We start from the raw sequence: 22951 nt of genomic DNA, 5'->3' as shown, positions 1-22951 counted from the left end.
TCCCCACCCTCTAGATGGAGACCAAGATCCCTCAAAAAGGAAGAAATGGTGTGGAGATGACCCAAGAATCCTGTGACTTCAATGGAAGGGGCTGGGGAGCAAGGGATGGGGGCCAGCCCCAGGCAGAAGGCCAGAATTTGAGTTGGGGCAGGAAGGTGTGTCTGGAGAGGCTTCATAGAGAAATACGGGCTTCCAGGCCCGTGTTGTGGGTTTGAATCCTGCCTGTGCAGGAACCTGGTACATTTCTTCCTCCCTTCCCCACCTCCTCACCCAGGTTTGGGGCAAATGGTTAGAATCTCAAATTAAATCTGCTCCTTCTCCTGGGTACCCCATCTTGCAGTGACACCCACACCCATACCATCGTCCCAGCCAGAAGCCCAGGCAATCCCTTGGTGTGTCCCTCTTGGAAGACCGTGAGCCCCCGAGGGCAGGCCTAGGTCTTCACTCCCCTCTGGGTCCCAGCACACAGCACAGGCCTGGCCCCAGGAGATACTGAATGTTTATTGAGTAAAGAACACAGCAAAAACAGTCTGCACCAGTCCCGGGAGCTCTCACCAAATGTGAAAAGTAGCCCCCTGGGAAGAAAGCACTCTGTTATTCGGGTTTGGATCAGTTGAAAACTAGGTTGAAAGCACCTGGCTGGTACTCGTCTTTGCTCTAGGAGATTCAGATGAGGTTGTTGCTTGGTGAAATTCTTCTTCCTGGTTTGCTTTGGGCCTCCAACCCTGGCACAGGGGTGAGGAGGGAAGGTGGCGGGCCCCTGGGTGGGTCTCCCCACCACTTCCTCCAAGGCAGCGTTTTTCACTGAATGACCCCGGCTGCCTGTTCCTCCCCTTCTCCACTAATAGTTGCTGCTGCCATCCCTGCTCACACCAGAGGAATGGGGTAGGAGGCACAGGCGGCCAGACCACACATGTTCTTCCCTCGCTCGATGAGGAAGTACCTGGGCAGAGAGAGAGAGCTGACGTTGGCTGGTGGCCTCCACACCACAGACCTTTCTGGTATGTTTTGCTGCTTGCTAACTCTGGGGATTGTGCGCTTTTAATTTATTCATAACACAGTAGTGTTGGGGCTTTTCACCAGGAAATTACCCATCTGACTCTGCAAATAATTTACCCTTCCCTCTCCTTGGCTGCCAAATTAACTCTCTTATTCTATCCATACCCCCACTTCGCTCCAGAATTTACTGAGGGCCTCCTGCCTGGCCCTGGGTAGGGCGGCCCTCATGTAGTTAATTATTCATCACAAATCATTAATTGTTAATTGAGGTAACAACTAAAACTCTCCTTTTTGGGTGAGGATGCGGAGCCTGAGAGGAGAGACACAGTCAAAGTCATGTCAGGCTGTGCACCACCGTCCCTCGATTCCAGCCCCTTTCTCCGTGAAGGAGGTGTTGTCACATATCGCTGATAGACTTGTTTTCCTGATTTTTCAGAAACGGACCCTCCCGGAGGCTGGCTTAGTCCCAGCAGGGCCTACGTGTGAGCTGCCTTTCTAGCAGTGATGACAGATCTTACGGGGTCAGATGGACTCCCGCTGTCAGTGCAGGATTGTTAAGGCCTGAGGCCCAGGACAGGCAAGGGGTTGCTAAGAGGGGTCTCTAAGGGTGTGGAAGTTACGTTCTCAGGCTCTCCTCCCCCTTGGTCTGGGCTAGGGCTCAGCTGACCAGCTCCCTCCAAGCCCATTGGAAGATGTCCTCTAGACCTGAGCAACCACCCTGTACCCCCAGGCATATGGGACCTAGAAGTTGCTTACCCATCCATCCCCCAGTAGGGACCCCAAGAGTTTTTCACAATCCAATAGGGTATCCCCTTTTCTTCTCCATACCCAACAGCCAGTACAGCATGGTTCACTTTATCTGGAGTTTTATGGCAGGAAGTACTGAAAAACAAAAATAAGAAAGGGTTGAAAATAATGGGCAGGATAAAGGCAATGACTCACTTACATTCAGCATCCATTCTCCTTGGCTTTACAGTAGTGTTTCCCCCAGGACAGCCTGGGAGGCATTCATCTCGGGGAGACAACCAGATGTGAGAGAATTTTGATCTTCTAGTTCTTCTGCTCCAGGGAAGGGAGAGTCTCAGTGTGGTGCTAAGCCATCTTTCACACCTGACACTTTCTAATTTCTCTTTCATAACCAGGAAAGCAGGGCTCAGGCTTCAACTTCTGCAGGCAACGGTGTCCACTTAGAATGTAACATAGCACTGGTGTAAGACCACTGTGTTTATTTTTAAGATGATTTTCTATTTATGGAAAATATATGTTTTCCATTTGCAAGAGTGAACTAGTTTCCATGAGGAAATTAAAAGAAATTCAAGAGAACAGACTGCCAGGGTCATGTATTTATTCAGTGGATGTGGACTGAGTTATGAGCATATGCAAGGCCTGGGGCAAGGTGCTGGGACATAAGTAGCCTGCAAAAGTCTGTTCCTGCAGGAAGAAGACTGGCAAGGAAGCTACTTCTATACAGGGGACTGAGGCTGTGACACTGGGGAAGGCTATGGGATCCCCGAGGAGGGAGCTCCCATCCAGTGGGGTGGGGGATGGGGTGGGGTCAAGGAAGGCTTCCCTGAGAAGGCAGGGATACAAGCATGAAACTACAAACTCTTCACTGTGGCTGGGATGCGGTCTGCAGGGTGGGATGGGTGGGTTTTGATGGGTGATGAGCTTGGAGAAACAGGAAGAACCAGATCATGAGGGTCCTCCCAGCCAAGCTGAGACACTGGGCTTTCATCCTGTAGGTGATGGGGAGACACTGGAGGGTTTAAAGGTGGTGTGGCAAGAGGAATGTTTCAGAAGGCGACTCTGGTTCCTAGCGGAGGGTGGACTGGTGGTAGGGTGGACATGGACAAAGAGGATGATGGTGGCCAAGGGCAGAGACATGGGCAGGCACAGGAGAGCACAGATTTGAGCAGTGTGAATGGGGTAGCATCTGGGGGACTTGTGGAGCAAGACGAGGGGAAAGGAGGCTTCCAGAGTGACTCTGGTCTTTCTCTTGTGCAGCAGCAGGGATGGTGACTTCACTAGCCAGGACAGGACCTGAGAGAGGAAGGCCTGGGGTTGGGGGAGGAGTTGTGTAGAATTTGCAGTTTCTATAGATCACCTGGGTTGAGGTGTCACTGGGGCCCTTGGCTCTATGGGTCTAATGCTCGGCAGGTGCCCTAGTGGCGCAGTGGTGGTTGAGAGCTATGGCTGCTAACCAAAAGGTCGGCAGTTTGAATCCACCAGCTGCTCCTTGGAAACCCTATGGAGCAGTTCTACTCTCCTCCTGTGTAAGATGGAGACCATGGCTCCTGACCTCCAGGGCTGCACCAGGCTGTAACTGAGGGAATGTGTGAAATATCCAATATGTGGTAGATGTCAAGAAATGGTGTGACCAGCAGTCTGGGCAGAGCCTGCGTCCCCTGCACCACCTGTGGGCAGGCTCAGGCAGCCCCCCTGCCACCCTTCCTCCTGGCCCCTGGGATCTTAGCTCACCTGGAATAGATGCCCTTGCTGTACTTCATGAAATCGTCTGTCACCTCAAACGCAAAGCTCACGGGATTGTATAAGGCCACAGCCTCCACCATGGCCTCCTCGTCATTCTGTGGACAGAGGGACCGATGGATGGTCATGCATGGCCTCTGTCACATCCTAACCCCACTTTCAAAATACAGACCTTTGTCCCAAGGTGGGGGCTAGAGGCCCAAAGCAGTAGAGATGTCCATCCAGCAGGAAGAAAGGAGAGAGGATGGTTTAGACCAAACAGCAGCCACTAGGAGGTGGGCTGCATCTCCTCTGCAGCAGAACCTGCCTAACTTGGGAGTTGGACACTGGTGAGGGAGGCCCCACCCTCTTGTGCCTGAATGGCCAGGTTCCTCTGTTTATATTTGCCTTATAAATCCCTCCTCCCAAACCAAATTGTTCCCCTGTATCCTCTCTCCCTTGGCTGGGCTGGTTCTATTGGGACATCTATCTTCACCCTTCACCACTCTGCTCCTTGGAAGCCCTGCACCCTTTGGGATAGGGACCATGGGGTGCTCATTCAGTCACTCACAATCATTCTCTGACGTCCTCTCGTGGGCCAGGTGCTCAGAGGGAGCCCCAGGAGTCCCTGCACCCATAAAGCCATTCTATGGAGCTTTTTTGGGAGAACACGAGGGTTCTAAGTAGAGGAATAAATAAGATCCAGAGTGTGGTGAAAACAAGAGAAGACCCAGTGTTAGGGACTGAACTGTGTCCCCCCCAAAAATGTGTGGTGGACTCCTAACCCCTATACCTGTGGATGTAATCCTGTTTGGACACAGGGTTTTGTTATGTCAACTGGATCATACCCAAATAGGGAGGGTTCTAAATCTAATCACTTTTGAGCTATAAAAAGTATAGATTACACACACACACACACACACACACACTCACACATAAACACACACATGCACACACACACATTCACTTGGGAGAAGGCAGATGCCATGTGAGGATCATCTACAAGCCCAGGAAAGCCAAGGAACAAAGGAATGCCTGGGGCCACTGACAAGGAACAAAGGAACACCTGGGGCCACTGACAAGGCTAAGACCATGATTTGGATTTTTAGCCTCCAGAGCTCAGAAATAAATTTCTGTTCTTGAAAGCCACTTGCTGTGGTATTTGTGTTACAACAGTGCTAGGTAACTAAGACACCCAGCAAAGGGCTAGGTGCCTTCCATATAGCACCTGTCCCTTTCAGCTGGGGAAGGCACGTGGGAGGAAATCAAAGAGGCTTCCTGGAGGCTGCAGCTTTGGAACTGGGCTGCAATGATCAGGGGAGAACAGCTCTTCTCAACCCTGGCTGCATGTTAGAACCACCTGGGAGGCTTTCAAAAATCCTGATGCCCAGGCTGCACCCCAGACCAATTACATCAGAATCTACAGGGTGGATCCCAGGCAGTAGTGCTATTTAAAGCTTCTCAGTTGGGAACAATGGGCTTAGAGTGAGCCAATGAAGACACTCTCCTGGCTGGAGACCTTGAAGAGCTGAAATGAGGGTGGAGGATCTACGAGCTGAGGCCAGGACTCTGCTGAGGGAGGGGAAGTGCTGTGCGATATGGGGTACCCAGCCCTCCTCAGTGATGGTTCTTTGGAGGGATGGACAGAGACCCAGTTGCAAAAAGCAAACAACTGACCTGCAGGCAGGTGGCTCCCTTCCCTGTGTGCTTGGAAAAGACCCTGAGAGGCCCAGAGGGGTTGGGTCAGCTCTGGGACAAGACAGGCCTGTCCACCAAGGGGGTGGGCACTGCTGTGTGGCTGGAACCATTCCCACAGCTGTCCTGGGGTCCTGGCTGAGCCCTCAGCCTCGCCAAAGAGGGCTGAATGCCAGTGCTGGCCTGCTCTCCAGTGCCGTACAGGTACCACCCACAAGGCTCTCCTGGGCACCAGGCAAAAGGGATACCTCTGAGCCCCTGATTCCCCTCTCAGAGCAGGCCAGCCTTTGGTGGGTGTGTCTGAAAGAAAACTGACTGTTTTCTGAAGATAAATTCGTAGTAGTCAGTAACGTCCCTATTACAGGGTGTAGGTTTTATATTGTTGGGACAATGAGCCCTGGTTCTGGAATGACATGATCTCAGTTTAAATCCCAGCTTCTATTCTCCAGCTCTGTGGCCACAGGCAAGTTACTTAACCACTCTGAGCCCCTGTTTCCTTATTATAAAATGAAGATAATAACAACACTTATCTCATAGGGTTATTTTGAGTCTAGAGATAAGGCATGTTAAGTGGTTGGTATAGCACCTGTGAGCACTCCATCAATTTAAACTGTTGTTATTGTGACAGCTTGGCATGTGTGTCAATTAAATTTAACTACAGTGGTTAAGAGCTCAGGTCAACAGCTTGAATCCACCAGTAGCTGCTCCTTGGAAAACCTATGCGGCAGTTCTACTCTGCCCTTTAGGGTCACTACGAGTCAAAATCAACTAGATGGCAACGGGTTTGGGTTTGGTTATTACATACACATCGTGTTTGTGATTTTCACATACACTTGTGGGCACACACAGGCTCAGCCTCATGCGCTCATCTGCACACATCACACCTACACAGACCCACGGAGGTGTCTTCCTTCCACACAGATCCTCCCATACTTGCACGGAGTCATGAGGGCTGTTCACAAACACACCAGCTCTCAGAGGAACCAGCAGGACTGCACTTCCCCATCCACTTGCAGTTAGGTGTGACTCTGTACTTGTTTGGGCTTTAAGAGCCAGGACACAATTTACCCTCTGCCTGAGTCTTGTTGTTAGTTACCATCGAGCTGATTCTGACTCATGGCAACTCCATGTGTGCAGAGTACAATTGCTCCTTAGGGTCTTCAAGGCTGTGACCTTTAGGAAGCATATCACCAGGCCTGTCTTCTGGGGCACCTCTGGGTGGGTTCAAACTGCCAACATTTCAGCTAGCAGTCAAGCACTTAACTGTCTGCACCAACCAGGGACTCCTGCCTGGGTTCTAGAGTGAGGCAGAGGACACAGAGCACAGCCCTGGCGAAGCCGATGGACATGCAGCATGAGTAAGACATAGACCTTGACTGTTTTAAGCCATTCAGATTTTTGGGACTGTTTATTACTGCAGCATAGCCTAGCTTACCCTGGCTGATACACAGTCACACTCTTCCTCAATCTCTCATACACATCCTTACACGTACATGCTGATGTTACGCACATGGCATGGGAATTACTGCCTGCATGTTATAGGCATGGTAACAGAAACATAAAAATGAAGTCTGGCACAGAACTGGAGTCAGAACCAGAGCATCTGACTGCCAGTCCCATGCTCTTTCTCTCCCATCGTCCACCATGCTGCCCTCATGGTGACTGATACTCATTGATAATTAAAACCTTTTAAACCAAAGTGATGTGCTGCCAGGAAAGGCTGGCCTGCCTGGCTGATTGGCCATGTGACTGCTGAGAAGACTGGCCTCCTTATCAGACACATTCCCCATTCGAGACCCGGTACTCACAAGTGTGATGTTGGCCACATCCTTGACAAAAGCAATGGCTTTCTTGGGCTGGAACTTGCAGACATCATCCTATTCAGGGTGGCAAAGGGCATGGAGTTCAGGTTAGGGCTGCCTGGCCCAGGCTGAGGCTTTAGGCCTGCCCATGCAGTCTGCTAACATTTAATGAGCAAAGACTGCATGTACCAGGCCCAGGCTGGGTGATAGGGTCACTTAAGGGAGACTTAGAGGCATTCTTGTCTTCAAGGAGCTCACAGTCTAGTGGCAGGAGACAGTCCTGCTGCTGGCTTTGACAGAAGTGAGCACAGCACTCAATGGGAGCACAGGAAGGGGCCTAACCCAGCAGGGCAATTGCTGAGAAATGGAGGCTTGGTAAGAGCTGGCATGGCAGGGGAGAGGAATGGGTGTTCTCAGTACAGGGAACAGGGCTGACGAGAGGCAGGCACAGAGTCAGGGTCACACAGAGGGACGTGAAAGCCCTTCTGTGACAGGGGCAGGGAGAAGGCCAAGGATGGCAAGAGAGAGGACCCGTGAGAGGCAGGACCTTGTGTTTAGGAACCAACAAGTGGTTTGGATCCTTTTAAGAGTTCTGAACAAGGCAGGGGTGTAGTCAGAGCTGGGTTTGAGAGGCTACTCTGGCAGCCCGTGTGGAGGCTGGCCATCCTCAGTGATCCAGGGTGAAGAAGGCAGGATGTGAATGGGGACAGGCACATGGGATGGACCAAAGGAGTAGATGTGAGAAGATCTATGATGGTCAGAAGATTGACTGAAGTGAAGGTCTGGGTCAAGGGAATGGGGTGACCGAGAGGTTCTGAGGGAGGCTGGTGGTGCTCAGACCGAGAGGGAAAATCCAGGAGGAACCACACAGGTGGGGGAAAGATGAGGGGCCTGGCTGCAGACAGGCTGGGGTGAAATGACAGCAGGCCAGGCTCTTGGCATGGTTAGTAGGTACGGGCCCAGGAAAGCATTGTTAGGATGAGAGACTGACCACATAGATCACTACTGTGTTTAGCAAGAAGAGAATAAGCCAGAGGATGGCGCTCTAGTGTATCCTTGCAGGATGGGGAGAAGCCAGGAGAAAATACAGCAGGGTATCTGAGGTGTGGGAGAGTTCTTGAGGAGAAGGGTATCTCAGGAAGAAGCAAGTGATAGTACCAAAGAAAGGGTAAGGAGGGTGATGGTGATAAGAGGGCCCTGAATTTGGTGAGAGGAGTGGGCTCAGCAATCAGAGGCGGTACAGGAATGAGTTTGAACAGCACAGACAATTCTGAGAGTCTGGGCGGGAGGGGCAGACTAGAAGCTCAAGGGAAGCGGGGAGGAGGCCATGGTTGGAGTGGAGATGGGGAGCTTTGCAGACCAAGACGGAGCCAAAACTGCTCAGAATTACCTGGCCCTTGTAGGGGTAGGTGTCTTCACCCATGATGCCCTTGTTGTATAGGATGTACTCGAAGGCCTGGCTGGGGAGACCCCTGCAAGAAGCACACACAGATGAGCTCACCTGGCATCAGTCCAGATGCAGGTGGGCGGGACCGGAGCTCCTTAGCTATTTGCCTGGATGGGGCTGGGAGGCCTTGGGTGGGGAGTAGTGGGGGCAGTCTAAGGTTGGTGGCGCCATTTGTCTGGCCTTGGGATAAAGCTCAACAAACCTAAGCGAGGTTGCTGGAGGCCAAGAGCCAGCACATGTGCTTCAGTGGGACAGAGACCTCTCGAAGTCAGGCGTTGCTGTCGGGGTGGCTGGCAGAATGGGCCTGGCTCCTCCTCACTGCCATTGGGTACCCAGTTGGGGCAGGTGCTCAGCAAACGTGATTGCGGGGCCCCTCATATCAATCCATGTGATAAAGATAGAAGCTGTTATTTCCATTTTACAAGTGGGAAGACTGAGGCTCAAAGAGGCTGAACAACTTGCCCAGGGCCACATAAAAACCAGCTGTCTTTGAGTCAATTCCAACTCACAGGGACACCATGTGTGTCAGAGTAGAACTGTGCTCCATAGGGTTTTCAGTGGCTGGTTTTTCAGAAGTAGATCACCAGGCCTATTTGTCAAGGTGCCTTTGGGTAGACTTGAACCTCCAACCTTTGGCTAGCAGCTGAATGTGTTCACAGTTTACACCACTTGGGGACCCCTGCCCAGGGCCAGAGCTAAAGTTAAGTCAGGATTTGGTCCCCAAGGTGGATCATTTTCTACATCATGCTGCCTCTCAGCAAAAATGAAACTTAATTGCCAGTTATGACACCCCAGCAACCCCCGGTGCCCCCGCCTGCTCCTGCTTGTTTTTTTTTCTCCCCATAGCATTCATTGCCGCCTGATCTATTATATACTCTTTCATGGTCTGTTTTCCCCAGCTAGAATGTCAGTGCCTGTGCTCCGCTGATTGCTGAATCCCCAGTGCTTAGATACACAGCAGGTGCTCAGTAATATTTGTTGAAAGAATGGAAAATGAATGACTGTCTTGAACCGAAGCAAACAGATTCTTTGGCAAAACAGTGGGGGCCCCAGAGCCTCCGCATCAGACTCTTAGGTTGGTGGTGTTTATAAAAGAGCAAACAGGTGAGAGATGAGACAAACATGATGGTGGACTGGTAGGCTGTGACCTCACCCTTGAACCCCAGGGACTCAGGCTGGAGCATGGGTGGTAAGAGGCCTTCACAGGATTCGGCTATAGGAGGAGGAAGACCAAGAGCAGCGGGACTGAGGCCTGGGAGAGGGATGGGCCGCAGACAGATGGAGAGGAGTCAAGGATATGAGCCTGCTCTAGGGGAACACGAAAGGCCTGGCTTTCAACATAGTATTTGTCAGGAAAGCTGACCAATTCCATGGAAACATCTCAGAGTACTGCATGTGTGGAGAAAGAGGTGAGGGCTAGAGATGCTGGAAACGTGCAAATTCCTAACAACCTGTCTTAAGAATGCGCCAGGAAAGCAGGCCCAGTAAAGACAAGCATCAACACTACCACATTCATAGAAAATTTCCCTTACATGGCCTGTCCAGCTGGGGTGGCTAGAACTGTAGAGAACACATATAAAGACCCCAGACATCTGTGTGTGGATCTAGGTTTCGGAGGACAATGTGCGATTGCTCCTCTGGCCACGTGCCCAGAGGCCTTAGTGGCTGGTGAAGCTAACTGTGCCGTAGAATCGCAGACAGGCGGCACCTTGGAAAGAGGATGGAGTTCGGAACCAGATAGGCCTGGGCTCGGAGCCCAGCTCTGCCTCGTCTGGCTGTGGGATACAGGACGCGTGAGGTGACCTCCTCCTCTGTAAAGTGGGATAATGTTGCTACCGTCCCGGTCAGCGAGCAGAGTAATGTCTGTGGCAGTGCCCAGCACACGCGAGATAAATGTAAGCTTCCTTCCTTCCTTGGGAAATTGAAGTGCAACTAAAAGTGACCCAACGGGAAATGAGGAGGGGTCTGGGGTGCTTGTGATCAGGAACATACCCTTGGCAGCCATGATTGTTGAAGTCCTTGGCGCAGTCCACCAGCTGCTGTTCTGCCTGTAAGAGTGAACGCAAACCCAGTGAGCTGGAAGCTGGGAGGGCATCAGGTGTTAGTACAAGGTGCTGAGCCCCCTTGTTGATCCACACTTCCAGCTAAATCAATGCTGTGTCAGGATGACCTAATTACAAGTTCCCCAAAGTCAAGGATTGTCATAGAACGTCCTAAAGTGTCAGGCCCAGCCAGCACATGCCAGGAGAGGCTCAGTACCTACCTGGAGGCCAGCAGGCAGGTGAGAGGCCTGAGTGGACCTGCAGGTGTGAACTGTATGGGATCCTGAGGGAGAGGACTGGCCTAGCCAGAGACCCCATCCACCTCTCCCCAGCTCGGGGTCTTTCTGGCCCTTGCTGACCTTTCCCTATACACTCCTTGTTCCTACACAGCAGGCAGCGCCAGAGGCAGGGGCAGGGCTGCTTCCTCCAGTCCCTCACCCCTCACTCTGAGGGGTCAAGCTTCCAGCTGTGAAAACAACCGAGGCAGCTTGGGAAGGGCACAGCTCCTAGGGGACCATTTCCCAGGCAGGCGCTTTTCTACCCCTCCTTGGTAACGGTCCCAGGGCATCCCACTGAGGAACGCCTGGATCCGCCCAGGAAGGAGTCTCTGGGCTGCTTCCTCAATAAGGTGCATTTCTTTCTCGGGAAAGCATCAGTCAAGACTCTCATTCCAAATGTCCACATGGCTGGGTCACTTGGTGTACAACCAGAACCGCTTGTTAGCTGAAGCCCTAGAGAACACTGAAGGCCCGCCCTGGGCTTCCTGTCATGCTTTGGGGCTACACAGGATGTTTGCAGGAGGTGAGCCAGTGGCTGATTTCTTACCAAAGAAAGCAACTTCCCACCGGCTATGGCGATTGCAGACTCCAGGGCTCCTGTGGTGGAGAAAGTCCAGCAACTGCCGCAGGCACCCTGCAGAGGTGGGGGATGGGGGAGTCAGTAACTGGGACGCAGGGTACAACCCCTGCCTTCTGACTTCCTCTGCTGACCCTTTGAGAACTCCCAAGGCTCCCAAATGCCTTTATGGTTGACAAAGCCCTGCTCTAGACTGGTCCACTGTGGCTAGCATGAGGCCTGAGAGGCAGGCGTCCTTCTCCCCACGTTAGATCAGGCAACTGAGGCTGGCATGAAAGCTGGAGCAGCCTGTGACTGATGCCTGTGGGACTCCTACTCCTGGCCTCTTGTCAACCAACCCCCACCATCCTCTGAGGTCCTGGTGCCCTTCCTGACCCCATTTCATGGTCTTCTAATTCTCCTTGTACTTCTGAACCTTTTTTCTGGCTTCTCTTCTCCGCTCAGTTTCCCAGCCAAAGGATTCACCAAAGTTCTGTCTCTAGGACCTTCTCTCACCTCTCCATCACGAATCTCACTTTCAACCATAGTTCTAATTGTTAAACCAACAATTCCCCCAAACTCCAGCCTCAGCTCTGACCTCCACCCAGGCCCACTCATCGAACTGACTCCCAGCCAGATCCCACCTGGGTGCCTCATATACCTCAGACCCTGCTGATCCTGTCCCATCCATCCATCTTACCACCTTCTGCCATCTTACTGCCACTGCCCAGCCTCCTGACTCATGGCACCTCCAGGACAACATGAGGATTAGGAGTTGGGGTCAGAATCTGACTGCCTGGTTCCAATCACAGCTCTGCCACACACCAGCTGTGTGACCGGGGAAACTTACTTCCCTTCTCTAAGCCCCAGTTTTACCATTTGTTAAAACGGAATGACAACTGAACCTATCTCAGAGGGCAGTTAGGAGGGTTAGATAAGATCAGGCCCGTCAAGCAATCAGTACAGTGGACTCAATAATGTTAGTTGCTGTTGTTATTTTTCTCTCAGGCCTCCAACCTCAAAAATCATATCTTTGTCTCTTTTTCTCCCCTCACTAGCTCGATCCTCCACATTCTATCTCTGAAATGTCTCTTAAAGCTCCCTTTTTCCTGTCCATTTCATGGCCCTAGTTCAGTCTCCCTGGAAAGGCCCTTTATCCTGGCCTCCCCCTCCTGTCGCTTCCTCTCAAATCCTTCCCTCAGCAGGGAGGGGAAGACCTTGGTCTGAGGTGCTCCAAGACGGTCAGGGAGGTGGGCCTGGCCATGGCAGGTGTAACCACACGCTACTGAAGAAGAAAAGCAGGGCTGAGCCTTGGACACAGGCCTGGCTGGAGCAGAGACCTTTTTTTTTTTTTTTTAATATAAAATGTTTTATTTAATTAAAAAAAAATGTGAATCATATGGCAAAATGTTAGCATTTCTTTCATCTAGGCAGGTGGTCCATGAGTGTCTGTATATTATTTTTCTGACCTTCTGGTATGAGCTCTAATGGATTACAAGATGTACTAAGTTATCAGAGATCCCCAGTTTTGAGTCCCCTCTGTCATGTGCTACCTTGAACCTTGGCCAAAGCCACCTTCCCTCTCAGTTTCCTCCTCTGTAAAGTTAGGAACCCTAGAGGGCTGCTGAGCTAAGGTTAGATACCATCTTTGCCATTTGTAACCACAATGGCCACAGTCAGATGTGACACGCCTAGGAGATTTGCCATCTCGTTTCCACACTCTTAGCCCAGGTCTTGTTGGGTGGCCCAGGAACAGTTAATATGAGAACTTGGAAAATTCCTGCAAGGCCTCGTCTTCCCACTGGCCCAAATAGTGACCAGGTTTAAGTGTCCACACTTAATGTTTGTTGCCTTGAATTGTGATGTGATTCTCAGATGGTCCACAAATCGGCTTCTTTCCACCAATCCGCTGCTGGGAGGGGAGATTTTGTTTTGGCCCCAGTGTTTAAAAGGCTAGAACACTTGGCAGCTCTGTGAACACAGTGAGCCTGAAGGATTTGGAGCTGTGCCACATGACTTTTAGGGAAGTACAAAAAGGTTTCTCATAGAGCATTTCAGTGAAAACCAAGTGTTTCCAGGAAGGAAACGTTAACTGTGTATTTTCTGGAACTGACAGGTCAGCATCTTTCTGAAGGAGGCCACTGCACCTTACTTCCAGGGGATGGGCCGCAGCAGGCAGAGGGGACAGCAGGGAGTGGGGCCCAGACTCTCCTGAACTTGCTGAGACTCCCCAACAAGGGACCAAGTCCTTAGCTCTCAGGGTGAGCAGAGAGGTACTGCCATTCCCCATGCCAAGTCCACTGCACCTTGCAGGGGGCGCTCTTCCCTGGAGGACCTGGTGCCCTGAGGAGTAACGGAGGACAAGGTAGGTGGAGGGAGGAAGCACATGGATGGTAGGGATGGGGCCCAGATGTTCAATCTCTGAAGGGCGCAGGGAACATAATGTTTTGAATGACCCTGCAGGGCAGACCTAAAATGGGGAAAATTGGGGGGTGGTGAACTTCAGCTCAACAAAGAAGGGCTTTTTCACCCTTCTGAGCGGCCCATAGAAGTAATGACTTCCCTGGCCTCTCAGAGGAAGAAGCCTGGAGAGATGAGGAAAATAGAGTTGGGGATATGCTTCAGGTGATTTTATGGTTCTTTTGAGTTTTTCTTTCTGATATTTTGCCCGAGAATGTGGCTATTTTTTGGAAAGGGTGGGGGTGGCCATGCATACCTGATTTTTCACTGGTGACACAAAGTGTCCTTTTTTCCGCCAGTCCACAAAGGGTGGGTAGGGACCAGTACCCCGAAGGTAGTTACCTTTGGTGGCTGAGCAATTCTGAAACAACCAAATAAATCATTCAGGGAAAAAAATTTTTTTTTTTTTTGCTTAAAAAAACACACACACACAAAAACCCATGTGTTATGGATTGAATTGTGTCCCCCCAAAATATTTGTCAACTTATCTGGACCATGAGTCCCAGTATTGTGTGATTGTCTACCCTTTTATGTGATTTCCCTATGTGTTGTAAATCCTATATAATGGATTAGTTGCAGTCATATTGATGAGATATACAAAATTAGATAGTGTCTTAAGCCAATCTCTTTGAGATATAAAACAGAGAAGTGAGCAGAGAGACAGAGGGACCTCATACCACCAAGAAAGCAGTGCCTGGGCCTGAGGTTCCTGCACTGAGATGCTCCCAGACCAAGGGAAGACTGACGACAAGGACCTTCCTCCAGAGCCAACACAGACAGCCTTCCCTTGGAGCGGGCGCCCTGAATTTGGACTTCTAACCTACTGGATTTTGAGAGAATAAACTTCTCTTTGTTAAAGCCATCCACTTGTGGTATTTCTGTTATAGCAGCACTAGATAACTAACACACCATGTAATTAAAATGGAATCACCAATCAACAACAAGAATAAATTATAAAAGTCAAGTGGAAAAGACAAAACAGAATCACCAAGAGAGACTGAGAAAGATTGTAGGTGTCAGAACCATCCTCCCTGTCTAACAGGCCCAGATGCTGACCGATCTGTCCCCTTGAGGGCCCAGATTCAGGAAGTTAGGGTTAGAAGACTGAATTCAGGGTGCTGGCTCTAGGATAAGGCCTTTTCTCTCTTCTGGGCCTGGAGGAAGGTCCTTGCCTCGTTGAGCTTCTGGTCCTGGGCAATCTTCATATGGCTTGGCATCTCTCTTTCCCCAGCTCTGCTTCTCTCACTTGCTTATTTAATCTCTTTTATATGTCAAAAGAGATTGACTCAAGATACACCCTACATGAATCCTGCCTCATGAATGTAACAAAAACAAACAACTCTTTCCCAGGTGGGATTATAACCACAGGCATAGAGGTTAGGATTTACCACACATATTTTTTGGGGACATAATTCAATCCATAATGCCCAGTTAAAATGGAATTTCAGATAATCAATAATTTTTTAATGTAATTATGTCCCAGGCAATAATTGCGATATACTTAAACTAAAATTTTAACCGAGTCTCTGTATTTTATTTGGCAACACTAGGTTAGGGGTCCACATTGCTTAGGCCATGGGCCTGGTCGGCTGGGAGCTGACCTCTCTTTTGGCTCCCCAAAGAACCTTGGAGACTCCCCCAGCTGTGGCCGGAGATGGAACTGAATCTGGCTGGAGGCAGAGCAGCCTGGAAACTTATTCCAAACGTGTGAGTGAAAAGATTCAGATTTGGTCACAATGGACAACACCTACCTGAGGCTCCGACCAAAGATACTTCTGTTTTATTTCAGCAAAGGTCATGTCTGAAAATTGGTTCAATGCCACTGAAGAGAAGAAAAACCCAAACCAGGGTTTATAATTAGTTAGTTGATCTCAGTGCATCACTAATAAACACAGGAAAAAATGACGAACCCTTGCTGCAACTTGGCTCTGTTAAGTCTTTGTTACAAATTTCATATACCAAAAAAACAAAACAAAACAAAAAAAGAAGCCCATTGCTGTTAAGTCAATTCTGACTCACAGTGACCCTACACAGGACAGAGCAGAGCTGCCTCACAGGGCTTCCAAGGAGCGCCTGGTGGATTCAAACTGCCGACCTTTTGGTTAGCAGCCGAACTCTTAACCACTGTGCCACCAGGGTTTCCTTCACATACCAAGGTCTTATAATTCCAGACTGATGTGGTAGCTGGCAACCCTTACTGTGCGTCAGCATCACCTGGGGAGCTTTTAAACAGTACAGGTGTCTAGGCTGCACCCCAGAGATGTGATGCGGTCTGCAGTGGGACTTGGGCACCCATTTTTTCAGAAGCCCTGCTGGTTAGTCTGACGGATATCCGGGTGGAGATCCAGTACATCTGCGCCAAGTGCGTTTCCACCCGATACCACATTCAGTCTTCCCAGCAACCCAGCGAGAGAGCGTTATCGTCTCCACTTTACAGCTGAGTAAAGCTTCAGACATATTAACTACCCGAAGATCACACAAAGCAGCCCTGGTAGCGCAATGGCTAATTGCTTGGCTGCTAACCGAAAGGTTGGTGATTTGAATCCATCGGCTGCTCCATACAAGAAAAGACCTGGTAATCTGGTCCCGTAAAGCAGAAAACCCTATGGGGCAGTTCTACTCCGTCATAAAGGGTTGCTATGAGGAGCTGGGTCGCTAGGGGTCGGAACTGACTCAACGGCAGCAGGTTATGAGGAGCTGGAATTGACTCAACGGCACACAGTAATGACAGAAAGGTCATACAGCTAACATGGGCAGAAATGAAATTCTGACCCGGTTTATGCTTGTTGCCCATTTTACCAACTTAGGTGGCACTACCATCATTTCTCAGAGTCCTCAGTAAAATCTTGATATATGTGTTTCCAGTGAAGGCAGATGTTCCAAGAGGCTGCTCATGACCGCAGCAACCCAAGGGCAGAGTCCGGCATCTGGGCTCCACCCTTAAATGGCAGGAACAGAGCTGGGGCTTCTATACACTTCTGTAAACCTTACAAACCACCAGGAAATGTATCAGCACTGACCTAAATTGACAGCCCTGTGTCACATATAGAGCACCAGCCAAAATTTGAGGTCAGCTGAGTACAGCTTCAGCACCTGGGTTTTGCCCCCTCCACTCCAAAGCCCTTTTAGTTGGCAAGCATCACTCTTTGATTTCTTTCCAGATCTGAGTTGCTTTCTCCTCCCAAAGTCCCCAGAAGCCTGCAGGAAAGGTGCCATCACGGTACTTTTGAATGTGTGGTTCCTGGCGTTGTGGGCGTTTATCTTCCTCCAGTTGCTGACAAACGTCTGCTGCCTTTGGTGGTACTCTTCTGAGCTGTATTTCTTTTGATGCTAAAACAGAACACACCAGCAATAAGTCACAGAAACGGGATGCAGCTCAGGAGGGAGGCTTTTCTGTTTTCTAGAATAGGGATGGAGCTTTCTTTCTGCCACGAGTCCCTTAGGCCATGTCTGTGTGACCCAGTGGGACTAGGTCCCGGGTCTCTGCAGTGAAGGGAGAAGCAATCCCCTGCCTCTGGGGACCTGTGGCCAGAATGAGGGCCCGTGGTTGCCTGGAAGTCAGCTGACAGCCCCAGGTGCCCTGGTGAAGAGGTCTGCCAAGTGCCCAGTCCCTGGGCCAAGTTTGTGGCAAAAATCAGCATTTTTCAAAAGTTCAAGTACCAGTGTACTCCAATGGATTTCGCAATCAGCACACAAGGTGATTTGAAAAACAAACAAGGAAATGAATTCCAAAGGTTGCATGGATGCCAGCCAACACTCACGTATCACTGGGGACCAACCTTTGGGTGGAGTTAATGGTATCTTTCCCAGTTTTTGGCCAGATCCCTGTGCCAAAATGTCCAGGGGAGTGAAGCCGGAAAAGCCCTCTCTGCTGTCTCGAATCTGGTACAGTTTGATTTGACAACAGGAAACTTGTGAGATGTAAAACTTCAAAAAGAAGTGGGAACTGACCTGCGCCATCCATGACTGAAAGTGAAACTTTTCTGCAAAAAGAAGAAAAGAATTATGTTGTCCGCCTCCCACTAATAGTGAGTCTACAGACAAGTAGGCGCTTTAGACTTGATTTGCATCTTGAGTAGCCAAGCTAAATTTAGAACACCAAAAATGGTGTTGTTGTTTAATGTAGGGTGCAAAAAGGAACTCACACTTTGTCTTTTATAACCCAAATTAATTTTGAAAGCCTGCATACCATTAGATGTCCCTGGTTGACACAAACAGTGAATGCACTGGGTTGCCAAACAAAAGATTGGTGGTTCGAATCTACCCAGAGGTGCCTTGGAAGAAAGACCTGGCAACCTACTTCCGAAAAATCAGCCACTGAAAACCCTATGCAGGACAGTTCTACTCTGAAACACATGGGGTCACCATGAGTCAGAATCAGCTCAGGGCCAACTTTTTTTTTTTACTATATATATACCATTAACCTATGGTGTTATACGTCAGGGCAGCAGCTATCCTTAATGGGGGCAAAAAGGGAGTTTCTGGGGGTGCTGGTAATGTTCTATTTCTTCATCTGGGTGCTGGTTATAGGAGTGCGTTTAGATTGTGAAAATTCATTGAAATGCATGCTTACAATTTGTATACTTCTCTGTATGATGTTACATTTCAATAAGATGTTAATAAAAAACATCTATATACTCCAGGGATAAGCAAGCTTTTTCTTAAAGGGACAGAGAGTAGATATTTTAGGTTTTACAGCCCAGTTGGTCTCTATCATAACTACCCAACTCTGTTGTTGTAGTGCAAAAGCGGTCACAGATAATGCAGAAAACAAACAGGTGAGACTGTGTTGCAGCAAAGCTCCATTAAAAGAAACAGGGTGGCCAGGTGTTGGCCGCCTCTGATATAGCCCCTTGGACATTTTTAAGTTCTCTAAAATTTTCATTTCAAATTTAAATACCTGCAAATGATGTATTCCAGCTTATTGTAAACGTTGCCAATATATACAATTGACAATAATGCATTATAAATAAGATGGTTACATCATTCCATTAAAGCTAGCCAGTGGATTGTAGAAATGGCAAATGTTTTGTTATCTATATATTTACCACATTAAAAAAAAAAAGCTAGCTAATGGAATCTAAATGGTATCATGATTTGATAACCACTATTGATAACATTTTTTTTTTTTTTTTCAGTAGAACTGCCCCATAGGGTTTCCACGGAGTGACTGGTGGATTTGAACTGCCGATCTTTTGGTGAGCAGCCTGAGCTCTTAACTACTGTGCCACCAGGGCTCCATCAGTAACCTGAACACCATCTTCCTCAAGAGTCGGATATTTTCGTTTCTTTTTCTCCCTGAACCGCATCTCCATTGTCACTGCACAGAATTTTATCCGAAGACAGCATATTATATTTGATCATCCTAACATACTTTTCTACAACAGCAATGGCAAAACATATAAATTTGAATTATTGTTATTTCTTATGACCTACGTCTCTGTATATTACAAAAAAATTATTCTGACTTCAGCAATCATAATTAGTACACCAACTGATCAAAACATTTAAAATATACTATATATCATGAAAGGAACCCTGGTGGCACAGTTGGTTAAGTGTTCGGCTGCTTAACCTGAAATGTTGGGGGTTCGAACCCACCAGCCGCTCCTCGGGAGAAAGATGTGGCAGTCTGCTTCTGTAAAGATTATAGCCTTGGAAACCCTATGGGGCAGTTCTACTCTGTCCTATAGGGTTACTATGAGTTGGAATCAATTCAACAGCAATGGGTTTGTTTTTTAAAAAATACATATTATAAAAAATAATTACTATTCATAAAAAATAAAATTGTATTGGAAATGCATCTCTTAATGGGATAAATGTATTCACAGGTGAATATTACCAATTGCTCAAATGAGACAAGGCCCAGCATGCATTTTGGTCCTATCTTTGGTTTTTATAGATCCGTGGACTGAGAAATCCTGCTCAAATGAGCAGCTGGGAACAGAAGGCAGATTTTCAGAGCAGTGTCACTCAGTTCCTTGTATTCCTTCTGATGCCCCAAATCACATGGTGCTCTATCATCCAAAATTATGTTTAGACCTCAACAGCTGATACCTTGATGAGGTCCTCTCTCCTACAATTTCAGATTCACTGAAGAACTGGAAATAACAGACTTGAATAACTGTCCTTTTGTTTGCTGCCTGATGTCAGTCAATGTCAATTCAGACTCAGGATGAATGAGAGGAAAGGGCCCCTTGCCTTCTGGAGCTTTCTCCAGCAGATCAGTATTCACGGAGATGACATTTCAAAGGCAAGCATCTGCAAACATCCTCCCTTAAAGCTATTTGAGCCCATACCACTTTGAAGGTCTGCGTGTTCCCCCAGGGATCCCCCAGTCTGAAGACCATTGGTGTATAGTAGGAGTTCCTGGGTGGCGCAAATGGTTAAGTGCTCAGCTATTAATTGAAAGGTTGGCTGTTGAAAGCCACCCACAGGTGCCTCACAAGGCCTGGCGATCAGCCTCTGAAAGGTCACAGCCTTGAAAGCCCTGTGGAGTGCAGTTCTACTGTGTACACATGGGGTTGCTATGAGTCAGAACTGACTCGATGGTAACTAACAGCAACAGCTATATAACATTTAGAGCTCCTTCTGGAGTATGTTCCAGAAACTCATGAGAACTATACTATTTTCCCTGGGAAAAATGCGTATACAGTAAAACCTGTGAAAGCCAGAACCTCTGTAAGGTAGAAACCTGTCAGAGAAGGTAAACTCAAATATTTTCCACTAATAGCGATAGCGATAGAAAAGTGGTAAGGCTGTACCCTGTCAAAGGTGGAAAACTCGCGAGACCTGAAAAACAAGGCAGTCCTGTTGAGTTCAGTTCCGGCTCTCAGTTTTCACTGTCTACCCAATATGGGTCCTTTGGAGGGTTTTAGTGGATTCCAAGTCTTGGTTAAAGGCCCTGCTCCAGCTGGCTGCTTTCACGGAAAAGACAAAGGTCTGAGGCAAGACGCAATTTAGAACAACTGAATAGCGTTTGCCTCTGGGAGGTTTCAAAAGCAACAAGAGGTGTGAAAACTCCCGGACTTGTGTTTGTAGACAGTTGGTGGAAGAAAAGCACCCATGGCAGGCAGCAGGGCAGAGGTCGTAGAGATGACTTTGGGGTGGGACCAGAAGGACCTGCTGGTGCGACCTCAGGCTTCCCATGCCCCAACCTCAAATGGATCCATTTCAACCCAGTTGTGACTTTTTGAAGAAGTAGCTTTAGTGTGCTCTGCCTGGTGGGCTCTGCTGGAAGTATCTAGGGAAGGGGCCAGCAAACTACAACCTGCAGGCTAAGAGTGGCTTTTACAGTTTTAAACAGTTGGAGAAAAATCAAAAGCAGAATAATATTTTGTGATATATGAAAATGAAATAAAATGCAAATTTCAGGGTCCATAAATAAAGGTTTAATGGCATACAGCCACATGTCCATTTGCATACTATCTATGACTAGTTTCACCATACAATGACAGAGTTGAGTAGTTGTCACAGAGACTGTATGGCCCACAAAGCCCAAAATATTTACTACCTGGCCTTTTATAGAAGAAGATTGCTGATCCCTGTTTAGAGTTAAGACAACTTTTCAGCTCTGGCCTTTTTTGGTGCCAGCAGCACTGTCAGGGTGAAGCAAAGCTTTTGCTTGTTTGTAGCTGGGGTTTCCTTCACTGGGCTACTAACCAAAAGGTTTGGTGGTTTGAAGCCATCCAGAGGCGCCTCAGGAGAAAAGCCTGGTGATCTGGCACAGCCATGAAAACCCTGTGGAGCACAGTTCTACTTGGACACACATGGGGTGGCTATGCGTTGTAGTCAGCTGGACAGCAACTGGTTGGACTGACCTGGAGTGAGGGTCCTTGGTGGCTTCAAGGCTTGGGAGCTTTATTCCATAAATGGGTGGGAAGGAATGAGGCAAGACAAAATTCAGCCTCAGTGACCTTTGCCCCTGGCCCAGGCTGTTCTGTGGCTACCCTTCTCTTCCCCAGGCTGAGGGAGGAAGGTGGGCCTTGGAAGCTCCAGAGTCTGTAGGTTGTGGTCTGGGGCTGGGGCAGCAGGGAAGGAGGGGGGCTGGGAAAGCAGGCTTTTTGCCTTCAGCCTGGGGACAGGCCTGGAGGCACAGCAGCAGAGGAAGATGTAAGAGCAGCTGGACGCTGGACCAGTCACAGTCCACCAGCCTGGAACAGGGAGTCCTGAGGCTTGACCTGACACCAGGGGTCCTTGGAGTACCCTCAGTTATCAGGGGCTGTTGGTCTTGGTGCTGTCCTGGCCATCGGCAATCACTTGGAACCCATTCTACAGATAGACTCTCAAGGCCCCTATGGGGATCCCCTTTGTGCCAAGTCCCCGGGGAGGGGTGGATGCTGATAGAAAAGAGTGGAAAGCCCCTGCTCGCCTCTGATGGGGGCAGATCAGAGCCTTCTATGTCAAGTTGGGAGGGGGAAGGCAGAAGGCCTGCGGGCTTCTTTGGTATTCCAGGTTCTGGAGCCATCTGGGCAAGTGGGTCCTTTGATACCCTGCCCACCAACTTCTCTGGCCCTCCAAGTCGCCCGCCCTCCAGTCTCCGGGCTGGAGACCCCTTCCCATAAAAACCTGAAGATCCCCTGAGCCTCAGACTGGGAAAAGTCCTGCCCCCCATTCCTCCTGAGCCCGGCGCCCCTACCTCTCCTAAGTTCTCCCGAATCCCGAGCCTCGGACCTGCGCGGCCCCTTTCCGGAGGCCCTCCCAGGAGCCCGGCCCGCGCCTCCGAACCCCCGTTCCCGTACCGTAGGAGCTCACGGACAGGGCGGTGGCGTCGCAGGTGCGGGGTCCCAGGAACCAAGCCCCAGCGCAGAGCAGTGGCAGGACGGCCCACATCGTGGCGGCGGCGGTAGCTCGGAAGGCGGGCGGAGGTGGCGGCCCGAAGCCGGGACCTGGAGGCGGGAGGCGGGGCGAGGCGGCGGGGCGGGGCGGCCGCCCGGCGTGGGACAGCCCTGTGCCCTTGGCGCAGCTCCCCAGGCTCCGGTGCCCGGGTCGCCGGAGGGCGGGCAACCCCGACGCGCCTGGTCTCTGCCGCCTCCTCGCCGACCCCTTTCTGCCCTTGTCACAGCACTCCCCTTTCTCCTTCTCTGGAAGGAAGACGTGTTGGTCCGCTGGGCTTGGGGGAGTCCTTGCTTTGCTCCCACTGCTGCCACCGACGTGCGGCGGGCGGTGGCGAGGGGGCAAGTCGCAGCCTGACCTCTCCCTGTGTG

The 22951-nt window shown here is 49.7% G+C and overlaps 1 protein-coding gene across 1 annotated transcript; it reads right to left on the bottom strand.

Moving 5' to 3' along the window:
• Nucleotides 1-459: 459 nt before the first annotated feature.
• Nucleotides 460-22617, bottom strand: CTSH (cathepsin H). The gene is made up of 12 exons (XM_003413850.4): nt 22487-22617; nt 17697-17728; nt 16970-17075; nt 15497-15567; nt 14002-14106; nt 11277-11363; nt 10402-10457; nt 8353-8434; nt 6969-7037; nt 3478-3584; nt 1756-1881; nt 460-943 (listed from the first exon to the last, which is right to left on the bottom strand). Exons 1-12 carry the CDS (start codon nt 22575-22577, stop codon nt 868-870), a joined length of 1008 nt encoding a protein of 335 aa, XP_003413898.1. The 5' UTR covers nt 22578-22617; the 3' UTR covers nt 460-867.
• Nucleotides 22618-22951: the final 334 nt, after the last annotated feature.

Source organism: Loxodonta africana, chromosome 13 (assembly GCF_030014295.1).
Source record: "Loxodonta africana isolate mLoxAfr1 chromosome 13, mLoxAfr1.hap2, whole genome shotgun sequence".
Classification (NCBI taxonomy): Eukaryota; Metazoa; Chordata; class Mammalia; order Proboscidea; family Elephantidae; genus Loxodonta; species Loxodonta africana.
This window is presented reverse-complemented; position numbering and strand designations above follow the sequence as displayed.